Source organism: Watersipora subatra, chromosome 9 (assembly GCF_963576615.1).
Source record: "Watersipora subatra chromosome 9, tzWatSuba1.1, whole genome shotgun sequence".
Lineage (NCBI taxonomy): Eukaryota > Metazoa > Bryozoa > Gymnolaemata > Cheilostomatida > Watersiporidae > Watersipora > Watersipora subatra.
In genome coordinates this window covers 41,264,219-41,290,081 of record NC_088716.1, presented here as the reverse complement: position 1 = coordinate 41,290,081, position 25,863 = coordinate 41,264,219, and the positions used below count along the sequence as shown (strand labels likewise).

The 25,863-nt window shown below is 35.5% G+C and overlaps 2 protein-coding genes across 5 annotated transcripts in view; one reads left to right on the top strand and one right to left on the bottom strand.

Annotated features, from left to right (window-relative positions):
- The window catches only part of LOC137403858 (uncharacterized), a 130,517-nt gene that overhangs the window by 7,053 nt on the left and 97,601 nt on the right, over positions 1–25,863 (bottom strand). The window contains exons 1-5 of one of the 4 annotated variants that reach the window (XM_068089945.1): positions 12,806–12,902; positions 12,560–12,651; positions 10,640–10,750; positions 3,318–3,383; positions 1,511–1,727 (exon numbers count right to left, since the gene is read on the bottom strand). In XM_068089945.1, coding sequence (XP_067946046.1) covers positions 1,511–1,727; positions 3,318–3,383; positions 10,640–10,750; positions 12,560–12,640 — 475 coding nt within the window. In that variant the 5' untranslated portion in view covers positions 12,641–12,651; positions 12,806–12,902. Of the gene's footprint in view, positions 1–1,510; positions 1,728–3,317; positions 3,384–10,639; positions 10,751–12,559; positions 12,652–12,805; positions 12,908–25,863 lie in introns of those variants that run through there. The other 3 variants (XM_068089947.1, XM_068089944.1, XM_068089948.1) reach the window with 3 other exon arrangements.
- On the top strand, positions 18,496–24,780 carry LOC137404270 (signal recognition particle receptor subunit beta-like). The gene is made up of 6 exons (XM_068090449.1): positions 18,496–18,599; positions 21,723–21,820; positions 21,998–22,097; positions 22,250–22,361; positions 22,550–22,681; positions 24,057–24,780. The coding sequence occupies exons 1-6, from the start codon at positions 18,548–18,550 to the stop codon at positions 24,268–24,270; spliced, it is 708 nt and encodes a 235-aa protein (XP_067946550.1). The 5' UTR covers positions 18,496–18,547; the 3' UTR covers positions 24,271–24,780.

The following is a 25,863-nucleotide window of genomic DNA, read 5'->3' as shown; positions in this document are numbered from 1 at the left end:
ATGAAACTCTATGCATTGCAAGATAAATTTTCGAAGCGTAAGAATGCAATGAAAGTCCAGGAATGCAAATCTGTTTTATTGAGTATTATTACTTTGCGTTATTAATTGGCAAATATCAATACGCAATAGAAGAGTTTATTAGTAGACATTATCCACACTTTTGTTATCTATACTAAAGGTATTTAACCACCAGCCAATCACCAAAGAGCAAAAATGAAGGAGCCTTCGACTGCGGTTAAAAGTCTACATAAACCTTTGCATATAAAAAGACCTGCTTCATGAGGCAAAACTATTGCATATTGAATCAAATATTCCTGTAAGAATATACTGTAATTGATTTAATTCGTTCCACCACCTGAACACCTACGATAACTCCTTAAAATACTTCAGGGAATTACATATAGCATTAAAACACAACATTATATGAAACTATTTAAAAAACTAAAACCACATATAAAAAACTGAATTACATATAAAATCTAAAGCACAAAAATAATAATCAGCAAAAATAGGTTTTTATAGAACTTTACTTCAGGGACACGTGGACTGGTAAACAGGGGAATGAGCAGGTTTATAAGTAGAGGTGATTGTAAAGATATGTGACATAGCATACTCTTACACTTACACTTAAATTAACTTAAATTGCAATCTATATATATATATATATATATCCTCTTATTATTTTTACATTAAAGCATTTTACATTATTATTTTTACATTACTTTTAATTTTATGAGACTCACCAATTTCACTTACAAAACTGCAATATTTTGAGAAACAGAATATTGCATTTTGAAAATCACTTTAGCGATAGTCAGTTTTATATTGCATGCTGGAAAAAGAATGTCGAGGTAATCATAGGCACAGAATTAACTGTACTTGCAAGGAGAGGTTTGCCTGTACTTGTAAGTAGAGGTTTGACTGTACTTGTATGTAGAGGTTTGACTGGTACAGTACTTGTAAGTAGAGGTGTTACCGTACTTGTAAGTAGAGGTGTTACCGTACTTGTAAATAGAGGTGTGACTGCACTTGTAGATAGAGGTTTGACTGTGCTAATAAGTAGATGTTAGAATGTACTCGTAAGTGGAGGTTTGCTGTATTTGTAAATGAAGGTTTGTCTGTACTTGTAAGGAGAGTTTATGAGAGCATGTTTTTCTGTTATTCATGCCATGACCTTTTATATGTAGTCAATAACTATTGATTTCCATTATTACAACTTCTAATCTCTAGCGTTACTAGCATTAGCCAATGATAGAGCACCAGGTTCTGTTTCCTGAACCAAATGAGAAACTGTCTATTTACTGCGAATGATTAATTGACCTATTTACAAGTCAGGCCAACCATTATTTGAGATATTATTACCACTTTATGAGGTAAAAACATATCATACTTGAGAAAGATATTTTCCAGCAAACTAAACATAATAAAACTATAATTCGCTGATGTAGAGGTGCTGTAGTGTGAAGGAGTTAGTTTGTAGCTTAGTTGGTGAGCATATATTGAGGCATACCGTATCCGAGGCTGGTTGTGAGGATAGATTCATCCTTGCTGAATGGCAAGCTACGAAGGACAGTGCTTATACCACTAGTGCAGTTGGGCATGAAAAAAATATCTTGAGCATCACAGCCCATGAAGTCAGCCATTTCTCGGAGAGTATGAGACAAGAGGGGAATGATTTCTCTGTCCACAGCCCTGAGTGACTGGCTGTCCATATACCTTTCATATGCCTAAACATAAAGCCACACTATATGACTTTTTACTTGACAGATGTACTCACATTGACATACATAGATGTACTCACATTGACATACATAGATGTACTCACATTGACATACATAGATGTACTCACATTGACATACACAGATGTACTCACATTGACATACACAGATGTACTCACATTGACATACATAGATGTACTCACATTGACATACATAGATGTACTCACATTGACATACATAGATGTACTCACATTGACATACACAGATGCACTCACATTGACATACACAGACGTACTCACATTGACATACACAGATGTACTCACATTGACATACATAGATGTACTCACATTGACATACACAGATGTACTCACATTGACATACACAGATGTACTCACATTGACATACACAGATGTACTCACGTTGACATACACAGACGTACTCACATTGACATACACAGACGTACTCACATTGACATACACAGATGTACTCACATTGACATACACAGACGTACTCACATTGACATACACAGATGTACTCACATTGACATACACAGATGTACTCACATTGACATACGCAGATGTACTCACATTGACATACACAGATATACTCACATTGACATCACAAATATTATTTAGGGAGCCCCCTAAAGTGCAATAAATACTAAGTTTGCTTTCATACATTTCTTGAACATTTGGAAGTCGTGTTTGATGTTTTATGAATGAAATAGAATTGACAAAAAAATATCTAAAGGGTGATCAATTATTTATATCTGTGATGAAATCATTACTGTGTGAGTGTTTATGTCGAGTTTGTTTACCTTTAACCTCAAAGAGTTGATTGAGGTCTATGACATTGTCAAGATATTTAGTGTATAAGACAGAGTTTCGTTACTGTTTAAAAAAGAGCTCACAGTTGTGATTAATGGAAATTATTTATAGACTGGGTTTTTACACTGTCATGTTATGATGCAGTTACAATTCAGCATGAGTTTAGAAATGCGGATAAGCTAAACTTTTTATAAAGATTTAGTATTAAATAAATAAATTACATTATAAATTCCAAGATTGCCAAAATTTGGAAGAATAATGAACTGCGTTTATGCCTAGCTGATAAATTTCAACACACTTACAACTTGAAACTTTTTTGACACAACATCGATGAGTTTTAGCAGCTTTTAGGCTTAAATCATTTTTAGTAACTCCTCAAATTTTGATAGTTGTCAATCACAAAAAAGAAAAAAGCTTCTGCAATTGCAAAAGTGTAAAATTTTTTTTTCATAAAAGGCTAATTTTTCAGTGCTTCAACGGATATTTTTAAAATTGGTCGATGCAATTGCATTAGTTATAAACCTAATTGAGCGTACTACTTGTGAGAATCGGACAGAAAAAAACACGAGAGAATTGGCATGAGAATGGGCTTTAAAAAATAGCCAATAAAAAGGGACTATGGAAAGGATACCAGAAAAGATGGTAAGACAAAAAATTGATTACTGAAAGCGCTATAGACAAAATGGCCACAAGAGCCGAAAGCTCCAGACAAGATGGATGAAAAAACACATAAACAAGAAATGACATCCACAAACAGAATGAAGAAACAAACCTGGGACATGATGACAGATTCCTTGAGGCTGCATCCAAGAGCACCATGGTTGAGAAAAGTGAACTCCTGTCAAACATATATTACACAACGTGTATAGACCCCTAACACAAAAATCAATCAACTGTTGACCAGAAGTTGATCAGTCATTTGCATAGCGATTGATTGCGGTTATAGTTGTGTAAGCATTTGAACTCCTGCTCCTAGCAGTTTGAGACAATAACAAGTCACATGCCACCACAGCGCTGTCATTATAACTAGCCATTGCACGATGTTGTACAACCGCATTGCTAGATAAACTCTGTTATAAACAATAACATCATTACATGGTCTTGGCTAAGCAAGGCCAACTAATAATCCATATGCAAAAGGGTTAAAGATGGACAAATTGGAACTGTTAGGTTTTGTGTTTTGAGTAGCTTATAAGTTAGAAGTACTGCCAAAAATTATTACTAAAAGTAGAGCTTAAATTAAGCTTAGATTAATGCGAACATAAAAAACTATCAAAAGTTAAAAACTTATGAAACAAAATTGAAATACTAATATTTCAATATGGATGACATTTTACCAAAACAACGCAACTGTAATACTTAAAACATGCTCGCTGGTAGCAAGACAATCATTTACTTTTATCAAAATTCAGAGAATCATACATAAAGAGTTTTGTATTCCAAAAGTTGAGATAGTAACTTTTATTCTTTTAGTTGCAAAATCAACATAAAAATTCTAATGCTCAAAGTTTTTAAAAATATCGCTTGAAAAATTAGCTTTAGTCACTGCTGCACCTAGCTAAATTTCTAACTATATCTGCTATTGGCATGTCTTTCAATTACAAGCTACACCAACTTTGGAGCAGTCATCAAACAGGTAAATTGTGCCGTGACTTCTCAAACCTATTATTATAACTAGTACTATGGCAGTCTACTGTACTGTGTGATATAATCATATGTGCCAATAAAGCACAGGGAATAGCTATCTCGAAAATTGTTCCAAAATGCTTGACAGGGGCTAAGTGGGGGAAGTGTTAGAACGTTGTGCTACCACGATGAAAGTTGAGAGTTCTAATCATTTATAATGCAATATTTTTTCCAAAATCCAACCGTTTCTTCAGACGGATGGAAATGGTATTTACTACAGAGAAATTAAACGTGTGTGATGTCACCGACTTAATGCAATATTTTACAATATGTTCAAATTACCATTAATTAAAAGCAGCCTTTTCTACAAGCAGCCATGTTACTCTAGAACAAACTGTAATACTTGGATATAGTATAATTTATTTTCAACAACATATGGTTTTTTACACGCATGAGGTGTTTGAAATAAGACCCAGAAACTCAAACAGTGACAGCCGGTAAGTCTCCATAGTTTCCTCTATTCAACCAAAACTCAAAAAGCCAAGGAGAAAACATGTCTGAGCATCTACTTGAAAAGGTGCCTTAAAAATGTGGTGCTACTCAAATTTCATGGCTGTTCATGTTTAGACATTCATCTCACAGTTCAGTACAGCTACCTTCTACACAGACTTATCAATCAACTGCATTCATCTCACAGTTCAGTACAGCTACCTTCTACACAGACTTATCAATCAACTGCATTCATCTCACAGTTCAGTACAGCTACCTTCTACACAGACTTATCAATCAACTGCATTCATCTCACAGTTCAGTACAGCTACCTTCATCTCACAGTTCAGTACAGCTACCTTCATCTCACAGTTCAGTACAGCTACCTTCATCTCACAGTTCAGTACAGCTACCTTCATCTCACAGTTCAGTACAGCTACCTTCATCTCACAGTTCAGTACAGCTACCTTCATCTCACAGTTCAGTACAGCTACCTTCATCTCACAGTTCAGTACAGCTACCTTCATCTCACAGTTCAGTACAGCTACCTTCATCTCACAGTTCAGTACAGCTACCTTCATCTCACAGTTCAGTACAGCTACCTTCATCTCACAGTTCAGTACAGCTACCTTCATCTCACAGTTCAGTACAGCTACCTTCATCTCACAGTTCAGTACAGCTACCTTCATCTCACAGTTCAGTACAGCTACCTTCATCTCACAGTTCAGTACAGCTACCTTCATCTCACAGTTCAGTACAGCTACCTTCATCTCACAGTTCAGTACAGCTACCTTCATCTCACAGTTCAGTACAGCTACCTTCATCTCACAGTTCAGTACAGCTACCTTCATCTCACAGTTCAGTACAGCTACCTTCATCTCACAGTTCAGTACAGCTACCTTCATCTCACAGTTCAGTACAGCTACCTTCATCTCACAGTTCAGTACAGCTACCTTCATCTCACAGTTCAGTACAGCTACCTTCATCTCACAGTTCAGTACAGCTACCTTCATCTCACAGTTCAGTACAGCTACCTTCATCTCACAGTTCAGTACAGCTACCTTCATCTCACAGTTCAGTACAGCTACCTTCATCTCACAGTTCAGTACAGCTACCTTCATCTCACAGTTCAGTACAGCTACCTTCATCTCACAGTTCAGTACAGCTACCTTCATCTCACAGTTCAGTACAGCTACCTTCATCTCACAGTTCAGTACAGCTACCTTCATCTCACAGTTCAGTACAGCTACCTTCATCTCACAGTTCAGTACAGCTACCTTCATCTCACAGTTCAGTACAGCTACCTTCATCTCACAGTTCAGTACAGCTACCTTCATCTCACAGTTCAGTACAGCTACCTTCATCTCACAGTTCAGTACAGCTACCTTCATCTCACAGTTCAGTACAGCTACCTTCATCTCACAGTTCAGTACAGCTACCTTCATCTCACAGTTCAGTACAGCTACCTTCATCTCACAGTTCAGTACAGCTACCTTCATCTCACAGTTCAGTACAGCTACCTTCATCTCACAGTTCAGTACAGCTACCTTCATCTCACAGTTCAGTACAGCTACCTTCATCTCACAGTTCAGTACAGCTACCTTCATCTCACAGTTCAGTACAGCTACCTTCATCTCACAGTTCAGTACAGCTACCTTCATCTCACAGTTCAGTACAGCTACCTTCATCTCACAGTTCAGTACAGCTACCTTCATCTCACAGTTCAGTACAGCTACCTTCATCTCACAGTTCAGTACAGCTACCTTCATCTCACAGTTCAGTACAGCTACCTTCATCTCACAGTTCAGTACAGCTACCTTCATCTCACAGTTCAGTACAGCTACCTTCATCTCACAGTTCAGTACAGCTACCTTCATCTCACAGTTCAGTACAGCTACCTTCATCTCACAGTTCAGTACAGCTACCTTCATCTCACAGTTCAGTACAGCTACCTTCATCTCACAGTTCAGTACAGCTACCTTCATCTCACAGTTCAGTACAGCTACCTTCATCTCACAGTTCAGTACAGCTACCTTCATCTCACAGTTCAGTACAGCTACCTTCATCTCACAGTTCAGTACAGCTACCTTCATCTCACAGTTCAGTACAGCTACCTTCATCTCACAGTTCAGTACAGCTACCTTCATCTCACAGTTCAGTACAGCTACCTTCATCTCACAGTTCAGTACAGCTACCTTCATCTCACAGTTCAGTACAGCTACCTTCATCTCACAGTTCAGTACAGCTACCTTCATCTCACAGTTCAGTACAGCTACCTTCATCTCACAGTTCAGTACAGCTACCTTCATCTCACAGTTCAGTACAGCTACCTTCATCTCACAGTTCAGTACAGCTACCTTCATCTCACAGTTCAGTACAGCTACCTTCATCTCACAGTTCAGTACAGCTACCTTCATCTCACAGTTCAGTACAGCTACCTTCATCTCACAGTTCAGTACAGCTACCTTCATCTCACAGTTCAGTACAGCTACCTTCATCTCACAGTTCAGTACAGCTACCTTCATCTCACAGTTCAGTACAGCTACCTTCATCTCACAGTTCAGTACAGCTACCTTCATCTCACAGTTCAGTACAGCTACCTTCATCTCACAGTTCAGTACAGCTACCTTCATCTCACAGTTCAGTACAGCTACCTTCATCTCACAGTTCAGTACAGCTACCTTCATCTCACAGTTCAGTACAGCTACCTTCATCTCACAGTTCAGTACAGCTACCTTCATCTCACAGTTCAGTACAGCTACCTTCATCTCACAGTTCAGTACAGCTACCTTCATCTCACAGTTCAGTACAGCTACCTTCATCTCACAGTTCAGTACAGCTACCTTCATCTCACAGTTCAGTACAGCTACCTTCATCTCACAGTTCAGTACAGCTACCTTCATCTCACAGTTCAGTACAGCTACCTTCATCTCACAGTTCAGTACAGCTACCTTCATCTCACAGTTCAGTACAGCTACCTTCATCTCACAGTTCAATACAGCTACATTCATCTCACAGTTCAGTACAGCTACCTTCTACACAGACTTATCAATCAACTAAATTCAGATGAGTGGTTAAAGACAAAATTCCTAATTTATATTCGTAGGTTTTGCTTTTAATCCTCACCCATCACAGTAGAGTGAGTAGACTATGGAATGTACTGCAGGTAGTAGTTTCTGCCCACTTTACATCAGAACATTTACCTGTCTTTGTTTTCAAGTAATTATATAACACAGAACTGGATTACTCATATTATTAACCAGTGTATAACATACTACATGTAAACCACTAGGAAAAAATTAACCAGTCCTGAATAGGTTAAATGGTGTTTTTGATATTAGGTTATCTAGGTGTACTGTAATCGGAGAGCTGATGCTGTCACAAATTGTCTCTTTTAACTACTGTTGTTGCTCTGTGTTGATATCAGTTACTAGCCATGCAGAAGAAATTTGCAATGTAATATGCATATACTGTATTTATGTACTATATTCTAAAAAAATGAATATACATATATATATATATACAAAAATATATATACATAGGCCTACATATATACATATACTAGTTGAGTGCCCGACATTGGACGGGTAATAAAATAATTACCTAATGAATTTGAACAACTTACCTGGTAAGCTAGTAACTTAAGCTAGTCTAAATCTTTACTATAATAATAGCCGTGAAGCCAGTTTGATGTTACGTGTAATGGCGTTACTCGTAACATCAAGCTGGCCAATAGTATTTTTGAAAGCATTAGATAAGTACGTGCCCTATTATACCATAGTATGGCGAAGACAGCATAACATGGCAAGGACAGCATAGTGTATTGGCTTTGCTTGCTGATCTGTCAGTCAAAGTTCTGAGTTCAAATCCAACCCAAAGCCGATTTTTCATTTGTAAAAGTTTATCGCTATAACTGGGCAGACGAACAACAGACAAACACTGAGATTTATGCATATACGGTATATAGGTGTAAATATATATATTTTTTGCATCATAGTTAATATCTAAAAGTTCAAATGAACAATATTGCAACTGAAAGCCTCGTAATGACCTAGTTTTAATGATCTAGTTTTAATGACCTAGTTTAAATGACCTAGCTTTAATGACCTAGTTTAAATGACCTAGTTTTAATGACCTAGTTTTAATGACCTAGTTTTAATGACCTAGTTTTAATGACCTAGTGTTGCTTCAGTCAAAATAGAAAATATGAGTTAATGAACACTACTTTTTAACTTAAGCAGATGTTGAAAAATCTAATTTGTGGCCAGACAATCACATGCCTCATATTCACAAACATTCTTTTTATGACTGTTGGGCAACCTGATATGATAACAGAGTATTGAATTGGCTTGTTTTTACATAGTTCGGCAATATGTACGTATTTATAACTTTTTATTGGCATTAGTTATTGTAAACGAAATGGCGTCTTTTTGTTACACACAAAGACAAAATGAGAAAACAGAAATCAGGAATTATTGGGTGCTAGAGCAAATCTACAGCGAGCAGCAGACTAACATATTAAAAAACCACTTAGAATGTACTGTATACTCTGCTATTCTTGCAGATGAAAAAGGTGTTCAATCCACATCAAACAAGTCCAAACAAAAATACTAAACTACAAAAGTCCGAAAAGATTATGAGGCACATTTATCACTAAAACGTGTAACCCTAGATGAAGAGAAGTCTAGCCATCTGATTACAATAGCAGGTAATAGCTCCTAGCATATCCCTACTGTAGAATACTACCTGTTCACCCCCAGCTCTTCAAGCGTCTCATAGGCATTTAAAACTATCATAGACACACCACTATGGTAATGCTGGATGTTAATAAACATCCATTCATATTCACATCATTAATAAGCTCCTATTTCACGAGGGAACAAATCCTACCACTTTGTTGATTCTGATTGCTTACTAATTGACATGTCATCAGGACTTGGAGGTATTTTCATGAAAACTTCAAAGCCTAGATCGAAACTTTATGATTGTAAATATAAAGGAAAGTCATCCTACTATCACAAATATGATAAAATCAAGGAAACGTATAACATGATGCAGCGCAATAACCTGAACTCAATTTCACGAAACTAGCGTTGTTGCTGCCGCGCAACGATTGAAAAAGATAAGTAAAGTAGACTTTGACAGCTTGATTTGCATTGATTATAATGATCCCAATACTTTGGAGCCAAAAAAGTGTTTGTAACACTATTTCAAGGCATATTGATTAATAGCATTGCTTGTGCTAACTTCTTCAACAGCTGCAGCCTTTCCCCTAGGCTGTCTTAATTATTATAACATTTGCATAGAAAACACCACAATATTAGTTATTGTATTAATTCTTGACTCACTTCATCACATGGACAGTATAACTTGCACAGGACTATCTATTTACACTGCGAGGAGGGCTATTAGATGTGGAGTGTAATTTACACGGTATTCTATTCAAAATATCACTGAGATTGATTATTAAAATTGAAATATTGTTTATATGAGCCATTCTATTTATAATACCACCACTACAAACTATTCTACATGCAGGAGTGCTTGCACCGAATATTCTACATCACTATTACTATAGTTCCAATCTTTACTATAATAAGAGCCGTGCCACCATATTGGTTCTTATTATAGTAAGAGCCATGTTAAGAATGATAAGAAAAAAGATTGCACCACCCAAGAATCAAACACGGATACTCCGATTTTCGGCCAAGCATGCTACCACTTGCACTACTCAACCACCTTGCCATAGCTAAGACTGCTTGTGCACACACTTATTACACATGACGATTGCTCATGGCGCACAAGACTGCCAGCTTTTTAGTACTTCTAATATAGATAATTAAAATATGGTATAGCTTGCATTGAATATTCCATTTATAGTCTCCACTTGAACAAACTATTATATATACAGAATTGCTGTCACGAGTTAAACTATATTCAATATACAGCCTTTTATATGAAGAAAAGACTGCCCTTCACCTCTGTCAAGTAAAAATGCTTTTTCCAAGCATCACCAAACGGAGCTCTTTCATCAGAGAGTTCAGGAAATGTAGGAAGGGGAACGGGTATGGGTGGTGGAATATATTCATCCTAAAGTGAAACAAATTAGTTGTTATCTAGCGGTAAACACACAGCAAACATTTCATGCACCTGAATTTAAAGAAAAATGCTCTAAAAGTTATTTTTCACATAAGGGGATACTGAATATTTAAACTAACATTGTTACATGCAAGTTCCACTATTGAGTATAAAACTTTGGTGATTAAAAAGTGAAAAAGTAAAACTTAATAACTCGTCTACTAGCATAGTATATAAGAGTACTTGCTTTACTAAAACCTAATCTATGATGGTATAATTCAATCACAATTACAAACTTCATGGCATTCGCTCATAACGAGAAACTATATGGTTCATTCGCAAAGTTTATAACACAATACACAATAGCTAGGTGATATATACTTGATATCATATTGTGTTTATATCGTTTATGTATTGTTTGTTTACTGATTACAATTTTATTATGCGACCCCATTTAGCTATCTTGTTTACATAGGCAGTATAGTACTATTTTTAAAATTTTTATATAACATGAATAGATTTAAAAAAAGATTGTTTTAATGTAGAAAGCAATAAAGGAAATCTTAATTTTTCTCTCCGACTAACAAACACATTACATATTCCTCATACATGTAATGTGTTTGTTAGTCTAAAAGAAATTACACATAAATCGTTACTTGGATATGACAGTTCGATGGTCGATGGTTCGGTATGACAGTTCGATGACGAAGTACTTCGTTACTTCGTCATAAAACGAACTTCGATATGATCAGCAACAACAAAAGAATTATTTGTTATTGAAGCAACCAAGTCATTATTAGTACCATTTTGTGGTCGCCTTTTTACTGATCACCTTCTATTTTCTATTTTGGATTCGTAGAGATCAAAGGATGTCACAGTGGCGGTCAAATGGAGATGGAGTTCAATTAAAGGGCGGCAATCTATTTTTCAACCCTTATATAGCGGCAGTCAAATAAAGGTGGCACTCTAATAAAGGTGGCGTTCAAATAGAGGCTTTATGGTAATTAACCAATAAAAAAGAACCAATAAATGCAAGCACATCAGCTCCATGCTTTATAGTGAAATAACCAACTAACTTCTTAATAATGTATAAATGCAACAAAAAGGATTTGCATTTAAATTGTCTCAAATGTTTTTCCATCTGAACATGTGAATCCATGTGCAGATTGTGATGAAAGACATTTGATACAGTATACATTTCTACAACACAAAACTTTACATACAAACTTAATTCGTTTCAAGATCTACTTTTTATGCTAAAATAGTCAAATGTTGGATCATGTATCTCTATAAGAATATAATATAATTTGTTTAAATAATTCTATACTGCAAACTTTTCGACAACTCCTTAGAATATAAATACTGCATGCAAATATATTCAAACAGAATTGAGCTTGAATTGAAATACACTATATGCACTAAATTTTTCTTAAAAACTATGTAATCAGTAACAGACTTTTTTTAAGAGATACACTTCATAAGTGGAGGTTCGATTGAAGCTTGAAGAAGTATAAATGTGAACAAGAAATGAGATGAAACAAATGAAAGACTATTATATAATACACTCCTAAAATCATGAATTAAAAATTGTTTTTTATACAAATAGTTTGAAATAAGAAACTATCCATCACTACTAGCTTTTATGCAGGAAATATCGGCGGTATGTTAAAAGACGTCAATACAGCCAAAATATAATACATGAACTCAATATCGGTGGCAATTATTAACTATAGATGACAGTTGAACAATTCTAGATTTTAGTTCGAAAGATTTTAGTTCTATAGAAATCTGCAGAAAAAAAACTAACACTGGTTAATGTACCTCTGAAGCAGCCAAGTAGTGTCTCAAATAGGACATATGTATGTATTTATCTCCCCTGCCAAAGAACTCTCTTAGGTCCATTCTTACAACTTCTTAAAATATAAAATACTAAACAAATTTAACGAGTTTCCATCCTATAAATTGTTGACATCTCATTTTATGATAGTTGCGTAACATAGAATAGAAGAAATGAGAGAGAAGATGATGAAGAATGAAGACAATCATAAACGCAGAATACTCAGATACCTCTGACGCTGTCAGATAGCGATCCACATTGCACATATGTAAGAAGATATCACCTCTCCCGGAGTAATATGTGAGATCCATCATAATTGACCTTGAGAATGTCTGCATAAGTTACAAATGCAATGACACTTAATAAGCCCCATTTTCAACAAATAGAAAAAACTTTCTAGTACAATAAAGACTTGTGGCGCATGAGATCTACCAGACTATGAAATATAAAAAGAGCCTTCCAAAACATATTACAAAAGTAATTTTGTCAAAAGTTGCATGCTATTACCAAAACCCACAATTTTATCTGTCAAATTTGATAAAGAGAAATAGTTGTTTTAGATTGATAAAATGAAGATAGCAATAAAAATTATAACTACAAACCGAATGAACTATGTTTAACCTGTATTATCAGCAACCATGAACTATTGTAATACATTAGTTCATGGTTTGTGATTTATTGATTATTATGTCTATATTGATTACTATTATTATACTAATATAATTTTATAATAACTATATTATTATAATTATTATAATATAATATTATTATGATATTATAATAATGTAATAACATACTGTTATATATTATAACAATATAATTATTATTATAAATTTTGTATTATCGCAATACAATTATTGATTATGTTGTGATTTAATGATTAGTTCATTTATTGTGATACATTTCCTAAAGCCAGCATTAGGAAAATTAAACAAAATGATAACAACTTTGTGAGAAACAGATTCTTATATTCTTAGATTCTATTTTTTATATTTAATATAAAAACTTTTATATTAAAATTTCTAATTATTAAAGAGGTGAAAACTGTTTTTTGTTGCTGAATCAAACATCACCGTCAGTCTGAAATCCTCATAATATTGGATTTAGTATAACAAATTGGACTGCTGTTGTGTATTGTTTTATTGGTATTTAAGGATTTGACTCACTTGAATACTACACTAACATCAATGATTAATAACCTCCAGTTCCACTTCAATCTAATCAAGTTGCTATGGTTGATTAGGCACATGCAAGCTGCCTTATTTGTTATGGTTGTCAAGAGTGAGGAGTTCAATTTATAGGACTTGACCCAGACCTTTAGTGCAAGTCTAACTATGCTAAGCCACAGATGTAAATGTAGCAAAAAAACTATTCTTTACTCTCATAAACCAAAACCTAATACACAAGTAGCAAAATTTTAGAATATAAGAAAGATAACAAGTAGTAAAAGCTAAGTAATATAAACGTCTTACGCCGACAGCTGTATCTACCCTTGAGCTATGTCTTGTACGTCTACAACATGTCACTGTCAAAAGAGGATGAGCTATTAAAATTGTTCGCTTTTATAGGCATTTCGGATAGCCTGCGGTCAAGTACATAAAATGTTCAGCAACATATTTTATGTTGTAGGAGTAAGTCCCTTAGAGGGAACACTGTCTTTGGGTACGTCATCTGAAGAGCGCTGATCTTGTGGGTCGAATGCCAGGATTGCATAATATTGTTTCCGTTGGCACTGTACATACGCCAGGGAAAAGTACTGAGTCAGGGTGATGGTAAGTTCAGTTATTTGTGGTTGTGCTTGGTGATGGTTGGTAGATGCAATTACTTCCACATCCATTTGGCGGTTTCCACTGGCAGCATTGACATAGTTCCCATGATTGATTTCTTCCAATTCTAAGGTTCATAATTTTCCTTCGACGTTTCCAATTAGTGAATATTTTGATTAGAATATCTTAGATTTAAGACAACGCAAATGTTAATTTTTGAAATAAACAGTACATCCACAGCACGTACAGCAACTTCATCACTGACAACTTGATCCCCTTTCGATGTAATACCCTTACATCAAATAAAATAAAAAATGTAAAAATGTGTAAATTCTTGTGATAAAAAACCATGTCAGATATCAAAATTTTTTATTCTATTGACAAAATGACATAGAAAACAATCTTTTCATTACTTTCACTGTGGTCAATATAAATTCAGAAAACACGCATAGAGAAACATAGGCCTATCGTTTATTTTGTACATGAGTTGGGAGTTTTTAACTATAGTATATTCTGAAATAACAAATGCCAAAAAATATTCACCCTAACAATTTGCATTTTTATAGATGCAGCAATCAAATAATTTTCCAGTGATTTGTTGTCATGCTATTTAGATTAGCTATAAACTTGCAGCGTTATTATAATAATAAATATTTGTATACACTGTTATACCGTAACACATTTTACTTGTATCTGCCATATTAAGTTTTGTAAGCGTTAGAGTATTTTCTTTTACCACCCTTTTTGTTAGATTTTCCTTGTGACCCACAGACAAAGGAAAACAGAGTTAGACATGCTGTAACTGTGGCTCGAGGGATCACGATGCAACGAGCCATAGTGACTGCCCCTTTTTTAACCAAATACTCAAAAAATTGACAAGTAGGGAAGCTGTCAGAGATCTACAATCATGACTCTGATTTTATGGAACAGCAACAGTATTAGGAACAAAGTCCAGTATCTGGAAACCATTGTACATGAGTATGATCCTATTTTTATAGTTCTCACCGAAACCCATTTAGACCCTCAGGTTTCGAGCAATGAACTAAAACTACCAAACTACGAAATTTTCCGCAGAGACCGCCCCACTAAAGGCGGAGGCATCTTAGTCGCTATTAAATCATTGAAAGGGGTTCAGATATTTGATTCTTCTGTGGATCCTAATGAGGAGATGCTTGTGATCAATTTGTCTGTTCACGGGTTTCGTGTTTGTGTAGTAACTTACTACCGTCCTCCGAGCTCAGCTAAGATGAGTGCACTATTTGATTTTTTTGAGGACAGCCTGGTCAGCAATTTTGTCTTACTTGGAGATTTTAACTTTCCTGAAATCCAGTGGACCCTTGATACGCCGGCCGTCTCTCCAGGGGGTCGTGGACTTGCTGAGAGCTTTTTGTCTTTTATTTTGAAAAATAACTTTTCGCAGCATGTTAACTTCCCTACCCACTCTAAAGGCAACACACTTGATCTTATTTTTACAAATTTTGATCCCTGCCCTATTTTTAAGAACGCTGATGTTGGAATGTCGGATCACACAGCACTGTGCTTTGAACTTTTTAGTTTTTTTCCACAGGTTGATCCCCCAGTTTCTCGCACTACTAGAACTCTTTTTGACTTTGGTAAGGCTCGGATGTCTGACATAAGCGAACAGACAGCCCACCTTTACAAGCATCTCCAGTTTATTGAAGCTTCAAGTACGACAGATTTTCTATGGAACACATTCAGGTACACTATTTTAAACATAGCTAACTCATGCATCCCAGTACGTAAACCCAAAGGTAAAAAATTCTGGTTGTCAAGGGAAGCCAAAACAGTTTGCCGAAAAAAGAGAAGGTTTTTTCATACCTATAAAGCTTACCCTACTAGCCACAATTTAGAACAACTAAAGTCCATTGGTAATCTATCTAAACGCCTTATTAAAAGAGATTATAATAAATTTTTAGAGTCCCATATTACTGAAAGCCTTAAGAATGGCGATTCCAAACCTCTTTTCCAGCTTATATCTAAATCTTCAAAAGGGGGAAAATGTTCAAACATTATGCAATTACATAACTGTGTGAATGACAACGATATGGCCATAAGTTTTGCTAACAATTTTAAGTCCGTATTTACCGTAGACGATGGACACGTCCCACAAGTATCATTCACTCAATCTAGTGCAGAACATGTACCCCAAATGGACATTGCTGTCAGTGAAGAGGGAGTTTTGGCCCTTCTTAATAATCTTAACCATCGTAAGGGTATGGGCCCAGACAACCTTAGTCCTGCCTTGCTCAAGTTTTTGGCTGTTGACATTGCTCCCATTTTAACGCTGATTTTTAAACACTCCCTCAATGCAGGGTGTGTGCCACTTGATTGGAAACATGCCAATGTAGTCCCTGTATTCAAGAAAGGTGACAAGAAGGCCCCACTTAACTATAGGCCAATATCACTCACTAGCGTATCATCTAAGGTTATAGAACATATTATTGCTCATAACATAAGAGATTATCTCGATCAGAATAACATCCTAAGTGAAACACAGCATGGTTTTAGAAAAAAGCACAGCTGTGAATCTCAACTTATACACACCATATCAGACTTGGCAAATTTTAATAATCTTAACACTCAAGTGGATGTACTTGTTTTGGATTTTAGTAAAGCGTTTGATACAGTTTCGCATGACAAATTGATCCACAAACTTAGAAGTTATGGCCTAAATGCAAATGTAGTGACTTGGATACAGCACTGGCTCCTGGACCGCACATTCTGTGTCATAGTTAACGGTAAAACATCTCCACCTACCCAGGTAACATCAGGTGTGCCCCAGGGGTCGGTGCTTGGACCCTTGCTTTTTCTTTTATATATCAATGACCTTCCAGAGTCTCTGAACTGTCCAAAGACATCCATACGTTTATTTGCGGATGATGCCATACTTTTTAGACCAATAGAATGTGCGTCCGACAGCCTTCTGCTTCAGGACCAACTGTGCAGAGTGGCTGCATGGGCTGAGTCGTGGCAGTTGAGATTTAATGCTAATAAATGCACATCTACATCTGTGGAACCAGTTAGATTTTCACATGTGTACAACTATTGCGGTACATCTCTTATATCCTCGCAATCCTTTTTATACTTGGGTATACTTGTTTCTAGCACCCTCAATTTTAATGAACACATAAATCGCATCATACGTAAGGCTAACGGCACTCTTTTTATGCTTATGCGGACCCTTAAGAAAACATCTCCTAATGTCAAAAGGACAGCATACTATAGTGTGTGTCGTCCACTGCTAGAGTACGCTTCGGAAATCTGGAGTCCACATTTTGATTATAGTATACAAGATTTAGAATCCATTAACCGAAAAGCTTTTAGGTGGGCCAACAATTTAAGAAAATTTGATAGTATATCATCAGAAATGGTGAAAATGGGATGGCAAACACTTGCAGAGAGAAGACGCATCAAGGACGAAAGCACACTGCAAAAAATTTTAAGCCAAGACCTAATGGTCGATTTTAATAGATTTGTAATTAAGAACTCATCCTATTTTATTCGAGGCTCCAATATCAGACACACAATCAATACAAGTGCAATGAAACACTCTTTTTTTAACCGTGCGATGAAATTTTAACATCTGATCCTCTTATAACTAGACCAAGCGATCTTATACTTTTATCCTTCAGACTTAGATAAATAAGTCTATGCTTATTTGTGATCTTATTTTTATGCCTAATGCACCATTTTATTTCTACAGGCCTAGCGGCCACTTGAGATATTTTACAGAGATAGAGATAGATAGATAGACATTTGATTACGTAGTATTAAAAATGACAAAATAAAAGATTGCCAACCATGATTGATTTCTAAGCATGATCATAAAATATTCAGCTCTCATTAATAGAAGAAATCGGTCGAATTAAATCTCCATCACCGTATATTAAGTTAACAACTCACCGGCAGTTGCCCAACCGAGGTTGACTATATAAATGTAGCAGCATATGTTCTTAAACTCGTTTTTTAATAAACATTTATAGTGGAGCCGTTGAAATAGCATCCGTTGGTCGATTATCGCAAGCAAAATTATGAACCCTCTGTTCATTGGATCAAGTTTGGTCTGGGTAAAGTTGATTGGTTAGTCTACAAAGGCCAACTGCTGGTCATACAATACACGTTGCATCTAGGAACTAGGCTTAGATTCTTTTTATGAAGGATACTTTCTGACACCGGACCGAAAGAATGGGAGAGACGGAGATTTTAATCGCCATCGTTGTTGGGATTTTGTCTTTAGGTGATTATATGCTATGTGGTTACTATGTTATTTATTTACATTGATTCATAAACAATGTTTGTTTGTCTCAACTAAAAATATTCCGCGCCATAGACTTGTTAGAAAATAGCGATTATCGACCGAAGGCCATTTGTCTTGCAAAACGCTCTTTTAAGGCTAAAAATTTGAAAGAGAAAATTAAGACTCTGTTATTTGATTTAAATGTTTCATTTGCATAACGTCCCTGTACACGTTAGCAATAGGCATCAAAGTGCTGTTAACTCTTGCTTAATAGCAGACCCATTTGATATTTAAAAAACACTTGCACAATACAAGACAAAAAAGAATTTGTTTGTACCAGCTATAAAAACCATTGAAATATTCAACTCTCTCTGGCAGGAATGACCAGGAACATTTGCGACAAACCAAGTAGAGTTGTAGATGAGTGACGCACTTGGCAGACCTGTGTAATTTATTTATTTTCTCCACTGTCTTACTTTTAATCTAAACTGCAAAATATTACTAATACAAATACTAATTAATTCTAAATTTCCATGATTGTCAGAAAATGTATACATGGATAAATATGTAGTACGTGTTAAAACAATATTTTTAAAAAAACATCACCATGATGGACAAAGTACATGCACATGTACTGAAAATATTTAAAAAACAGTATAATCACTAACAAAAGTAAAATTAAAATATCGTGCAGAATTTTTTTGCAAAGAGTTCCCACGTTGTTGCCTCATTTTGAGGATTTTAGTGGAAAATATTTTAATCTGATCTGTTGAATTGTTCACTGTTCACTCATTGTTCACTGTTTTTCAGACAATAAACCTACAATAACGTTGCATGTTGTTTAAAGGTATCATTTCCTTTATTAACCAAAGTTAGCTGCTCAATTACTGCAAATATCTTTGGACAATATCTAATTTTTTATGACATTGTTTTTACAACTGTTTGCATGCTTAGGCTTTACAAAAGTCTAGGCTTGACAAAAGTCTATATCTCATTTCTACCCTATTTTCACATACATGGGATTTTTAGGGTTACAAAACTTGGTTTTGTGCGTATTCGCCATTTAAATTTATGAAGAGTTCATAACCAGTTATTTCCATATTTTGTTCAACTCAATATTTTGGCTCTGATAAAATGGTAGTCTCATATTTTAGCATAGGCCTAAATCAATTCTTTTAGCTCAAAACTAATTAGTTTCAATATAACTTGCCATGGAGAAATAGCTCCGATTCCAAATTTAGGTATTTTTACGATGACTTTTGATGTCAGTTATTTAGTCAGTTATTTCCAACAAATTGTCCTATTGGTAGAAAATAATTAAGTTGGTTGATTCGTATGGGTTAACTTGTTTGCTGTGGAGTTTGTTGCTTGTTCTGACAGAATTACCTGATGTCGAATATTTTTCGCTGACATGCTTTCTGTATTTTCACTGTAAAATCTAGCGTTTCTGTTTAGTGTTAAGACCCACTAAGCGTTAGAATTGGCAGAAATTTCTGCATAAGAATCAATGTAGTTTACAAGCTTAAGCAATCTTTATTAATTTTCAATTCTGTGAATCTGACCGCTAAAGAAAAATGTTATCATTTTTTGCAGTTAGACCACAACACAGAACCCTTTTCTCTAACATAAAAATATTGCTTCCAGAATTATCTAGGGCTAATTCTAAAGAGCTAAACTAGCAGAAATGCGTTTAGGTCGCTGTTTTCAATTTTTCTTTTCATATATAAAAAAACTGGAAAAAATATTGAAAACTGCGATATTATGCTGTGAAAACATAGTAAAAAGAAAACTAACTGGTTGGCTTTTTTGACAAGATGATAACCTGATATCCTAAATTTATTGTGCCAAAACTTTTGGTGGATTTATACTTCTGTGGTCCTTAATCAATGTTTTTGTATAGTTTCTAAGGCAAGCTGTTATAAAGGCTTTTTGGTAGAATGAACCATATGTGTGAACCCAGTGTCGCGTATGAGAGAGTTACGCGACCAATAGGACTCTATGTAGAGCTCGCCAGTTTCTAAATGAACAGGCCACACCCACTATATTTATTTAATCTCTAATGGATGGATAGATAGACCACAGTATTAACAAACAAAAGTAACTCCTATTTGCAATAACTCTAAAACTGATTGTATTATACATTATTTTAAACAGAGCACAATCACCTGCAAGTTGATGCCAAGAATTTTATAAAATAAGATAATATAACCTTTTTAAAGCTCAAGCCAAAACACAAGTCTTACCTAAGTTTGCATTTAGCTCAAATTCTGAGAGGTTTTGTATCTGCAACCTGTATCTGGTTTGGATTCTTAGAGGAATTATGTTTTCATGTCTGGGGGAAAACCCTAGGTGCTGCCGCTAAACAGTCAACAGAATTACCGTACTTTTCGGACTATTAACCGCACCCCTATATAAGCCGCATTTGCTTTATTTAAAAAAAACCGATAATGAAACAATACACATGCCGCACCTTTGTATAGGCTGCAGAACTCAGGACGGTGCTTTTTAACACGGCAGCAACTTTGCTAATTATTAATTAGCATAAGCTCCGTATAAACCCACGCTTTTTAACCCAGCGCCTAATGGAACAGTACTGTTAGGCATTGTTTCGTATTTTCTTTCACCGCTAAAAGCGCACCAACTGGAGATTCCGGTTAATGCAAAACGCGGTGAAAGAAAAACCCACAGAATAGCCGCACCCTTATATAAACCGCATGGCTCATAATATCAAAAAAGTAGTGGCTAATAGTCCGAAAAGTACGGTATATATAATGCTCCTAGCATAACTAAAAAAACATCACGGTTATGCTTTTAACCTTTAAATCTTCAAACAGTTGAAGTAATGACATATGTAGGTATGTAAGTGTACATACTTACATATATAAGTAAGTATGGTCAGCACTTTACCATGCATTTCCATGCATCTCATTTTTATTATGTATTTCTGTCAACCACTCTCATAATCAGCTATTATTGTTATTCTAATCATGTTTTAATTATGCTCCATTACCTACAAGTTTTTAGCGATTCCAGCATTTTTTTAACACTCGCGGCTTTACGTTAAATGCTCAAACGCTAACAATCAGCTGGCTTATGCATAACCTATTTCTTTTATTGTTGCAGTGTTGTTCTATCTGGTCTTTGGACGCAGAAAAGCAAGAAAGTCCAATGTTCTCATTATTGGTATTTGTGATTCTGGAAAAACGCTTATCTTTACCCAGGTGTGTTTTTCATTCTTGGTTTTAAATTACATTGCCATATTGGTGTTTAATGCTGCGTCTTTTTAGCAAATCATTACAACTCCAGGAGCAGTTCACTATAGTTTGTTTTAGTGTATTTTACTTTACGTTACATTGTGCATGGACTACAAGCAAATACGTTTTTACACTCTTTTGCAGCTCGCGAAAAATTTATATCGAATGACGCAAACGTCACTGCAAGAGAATGCAGGAACAGTTACTATTAAAAATTCTCCAGTACCCATCATTGACATTCCAGGTATGTGTGCTTTCTTGCCAATTTAGTTGTTTTGTATTTTTGTAATTTTTTACTAACAATTTTTAATTTTAGCCTGTATGACCATTTATGTGTATGTATTGCAACCGTATTTATGGTTTGTCAATGAAACGGTAAAAGCTGCATTTTAACAGGTCATGAGAGGCTCAGGCAACAAATGCTGGAGAAATATCTTCCTACTTGTAGAGCTGTGATATTTGCGGTGGATAGTTCTACTGTGGTGAAAGAGATTAAAGATGTAGCAGAGTAAGCGTTTTTCTTGTCTCCGAGCTTGCGTCTGTTAATTGTTTGATGGTTTTTTAAAGTTTTATCTGGTAGCTAAACTTGAAAGGTTATTTCATGAACAACAAAAATCAGATATTGACTGGTTAACATTTTGGAAATACAGATTTTTTCAATTTATTTGTTTATCTATGTCTATGATTGTATTTCAGATGTCTCTACATGGTCCTAACAGACATTGATGTCATGAAAGGAAAAGTACCTGTACTCATTGCTTGCAATAAACAAGACCTCTCATTCCCCAAGTCTTCTCAAGTCATACAGTCACTTTTGGAGAAAGAGTTGTAAGTGTGCCCTTGTTTTACATATTACTTACATATGCACTGGTCATCTTGGTGTAGTTACTACCTCTAATGTTACTGTAGAGGCTACTCAATACTACTGTAAGAACTGTCTAGAAATACTTTGAGTGCTGAATAATGTCACTGTAAAGGTGATCGGTTCATTCCACGAGAGAGGCTATATTTGTTAGTCCACATTTGTGATAAATACTCATTCAAAGAGAGTCTGTAAGAGTGTCGAAACCTTTTTTTCGTCAGCACACTTTATCGTCAGCACACCTCATCAGCGCACCTTGTCAGCAGCACACCGTCTTCTTCTTAGCACATCTTTTTGTTGTCAGCGCTACTTGTCATCAGCGCATGTTATGGTCGTCAACACGTATTCTCAAGACAGGTATGCAAGTTTCAAACAGTTGTCATTAATGAGTATTCAAGGACCAAGCATCTTGCAAACCAAGACCTTGTTGACATAAACTCAATTGTACTACACTGAGAGAGCGTGATTTTTTTCAGAGTTGTGCACTCATTCGTCACTGTCATTTTTCACAACTCCTACTTTAAACTTATTTTTAGTGGTTTCAGTAGAAGCTGCTAACTTGGCCATAGGAATTAGTTTGCAGTCTCTTTCAAGGGAGATGCGAAAGGACTGTTTCTAAGTGGTTTGATCTGTATATACCATAAAACCTCTATTTGAAAGCCTTGGTGCCCTATTTTTCAACCCTTTTCCTGTAGTGGCAGTCAAATAAAGGTGGTGTTAAAATAAAGGCGGCGTTCAAATATAGGTGACGTTCACTTAGAAGTTTTACAGTAGTTGTTCATTGTGACTAATAAGATAATGCCATATGAATAAGGAAGCAGAGATTCCACTGCTTGTAAACCAGGTGCGACGAACTTTTGTTTAGATTTGTTTTTTTTTTAAATCATTAGTGCTCCCAGCTAATATTTTAATTATTTTTCATTTCTCAGACTTTATAAATGTGTTCGTGCAAAGCAGCAGAGATTTAGCTGATCATTGTTGATAAGCAGTTTTTTTGGATGTCGTGCTCAGCTTGTCAGGAAGCCTTCATGCGTGTTTTGGCCGAGTGTGCAATTTCCTGTTATTAATCTTGTCATTGATCTTGGCAAAAAATATTTTAGAAAATCAAGCTCGCATCTCCATATAAGGAAGAAATTATTAGTTTTGTTGTGAAACATAATTTAAATTGAAACTTCGCTGTTTCCATAACTTCTATTTACTCTTCTCCCTCCCTGTTTACCTATAGATAGTCGGGTATGTAATTTATACGCTGCTTAAAGCCAATGATATACTACTATATTACACTTGAACCAGCTTGGCCGAGTTCCACTAATCTATGCCCACCGTGCTTGTTTCCTGCAGGACAACTGTGAGGAAAACAAGGGCTGCCAGCTTGGAGAGCACTGATGGCAGCAAGACACGACGTCGTCAGCTTGGAAAGGAAGGAGTTGATTTCACTTTTGATCAACTGCTACCACAGAAGATAGAGGCAGTAGAATGCAGCGCCAAAGGCAGCACCCCATCAGGAGACAGTCCTGATTTGACGAGCATCACTCATTGGCTGGCAACTGTATAGTTCTACTTAGTAAACTTTTGCTTGTCTATTTATGATTGTAGAATGCTAGTAAGCCTATTTGAGCCTCATACAGTTATTTACAGCTTGTGCAGTTATATAAAATATTCATGTAATAAATATAGCATTAACTGCCTGGAAAGTATTTCTATTCATAAACAATAAAAGTTCAGCCTATGTAAAAACTTGATTCTTTTTTTAAATGTTCTATTTCCCATAGCTGTGCAACTTGACATTGTGTCTTGAAGTTATCACTCAATATCCAAATCACTTCACTATTGTCACATTCAACATATTCCTGCTACGATTAAGCTTTTCAGTTGGGAGTTGTCTCCTGACTAAAAATGCATTATTTATATTTTTGCTGTATGCGCTGATGCACGATGAACCTAAGACATGCTTTCAAGCGTCAAATAGTTTAGCTAAAAATGATTGTTTCCTCCCCCAGTTTTTTGAAGATTTTTTGCAAGCTTCACTTTTAAATAGGCAAAAATGAACATGATACAGCATTTTTGGAGCTATAAATTCTTCCTATAAATTTATAAATGATCGTCTGTCTCTAATCATTACCATTAAGCTCCATTTAAACTGAGCTTCACTTTTTTGTTTTATTTTAAAAGACTTCAATAAATGGAAAGATTATTTTCATGACCTACCACACTAGGTCTTATCTTAATTTTGACATGTTTTGTTAGCAATTGCAATGAAAATGATGATTAACCAGACGTTGCTCTGTCACACTGCTCTATTAATAATGGGTTACCATTTTGTCACATGTCACTCATATTTTAGCATTAAAACTGGTTTCAATATCTAAAAAGAAAATTCGACTATGAAATTCTTTTAAAACATGAAAGCAAAATGTGGTACTATGAAAAATAAATGGTGGTATACATTTTTAAGTTCGGCCATTTTGACTGGCTGGCGCAAAGCAAAAATTTGACTTGCAAAGCAAGAAACAGCAACATTTATGGTAGAGCAGACTGAATGAATTATGTGAACATGAATGATGCAAATACAAGCTGTTGGAAATTCAATTAAAAATATTAAGTTTCTGGAATGAGTATTTGATGCTAAATAGCATGAATTTATGACTTAGCCATAAGGCCTTTAAAAGTGAAGATTGTAAAACCCTAGACCAGTGTCAGCGCTGTACCTGCTGATATTATTAGTGATGTTGACCTTGGTGGCGATGGCATCAAGTAGGAGCGAGAAGACTCGGGCATTGTCCTCAACCCTAAACGGTCAAAAGTATGCAACGTTATCAAAGTACAAAACGAAAGGCAAGGTTTGTTAACAGGAACTATATAATGTGGCAATAATTGTAGCATTATTATAAGTGATTAAATAAACGGTTGGATTACTTGAAAAACCAAGCTATGGAACTCACTGACGCTTCTAGTTTTAATTGTTTTCGGGAATGAATGAAACAAGCTTTACTTGAAACTGGTGCTGGTGAAATGGTGAATTAAAGATAATAAAACTGGACTAAACATGTATACCGAAAACATCTGCAGTTGCATTGCAGTTGTTTCTAATTTACTCAAAGATGCTTTCTCTAAAATGATGAGACACCATTTCTTTGAAATGATAAGA

Excerpts from the sequence above, each read along its gene's own strand:
- LOC137404270 (XM_068090449.1), top strand. The coding sequence starts at position 18,548 with ATGGGAGAGACGGAGATTTTAATCGCCATCGTTGTTGGGATTTTGTCT. Across the intron at positions 21,821-21,997 it reads AAACGCTTATCTTTACCCAG|CTCGCGAAAAATTTATATCG; the intron begins GTGTGTTTTTCA and ends ACTCTTTTGCAG. Across the intron at positions 22,098-22,249 it reads ACCCATCATTGACATTCCAG|GTCATGAGAGGCTCAGGCAA; the intron begins GTATGTGTGCTT and ends GCATTTTAACAG.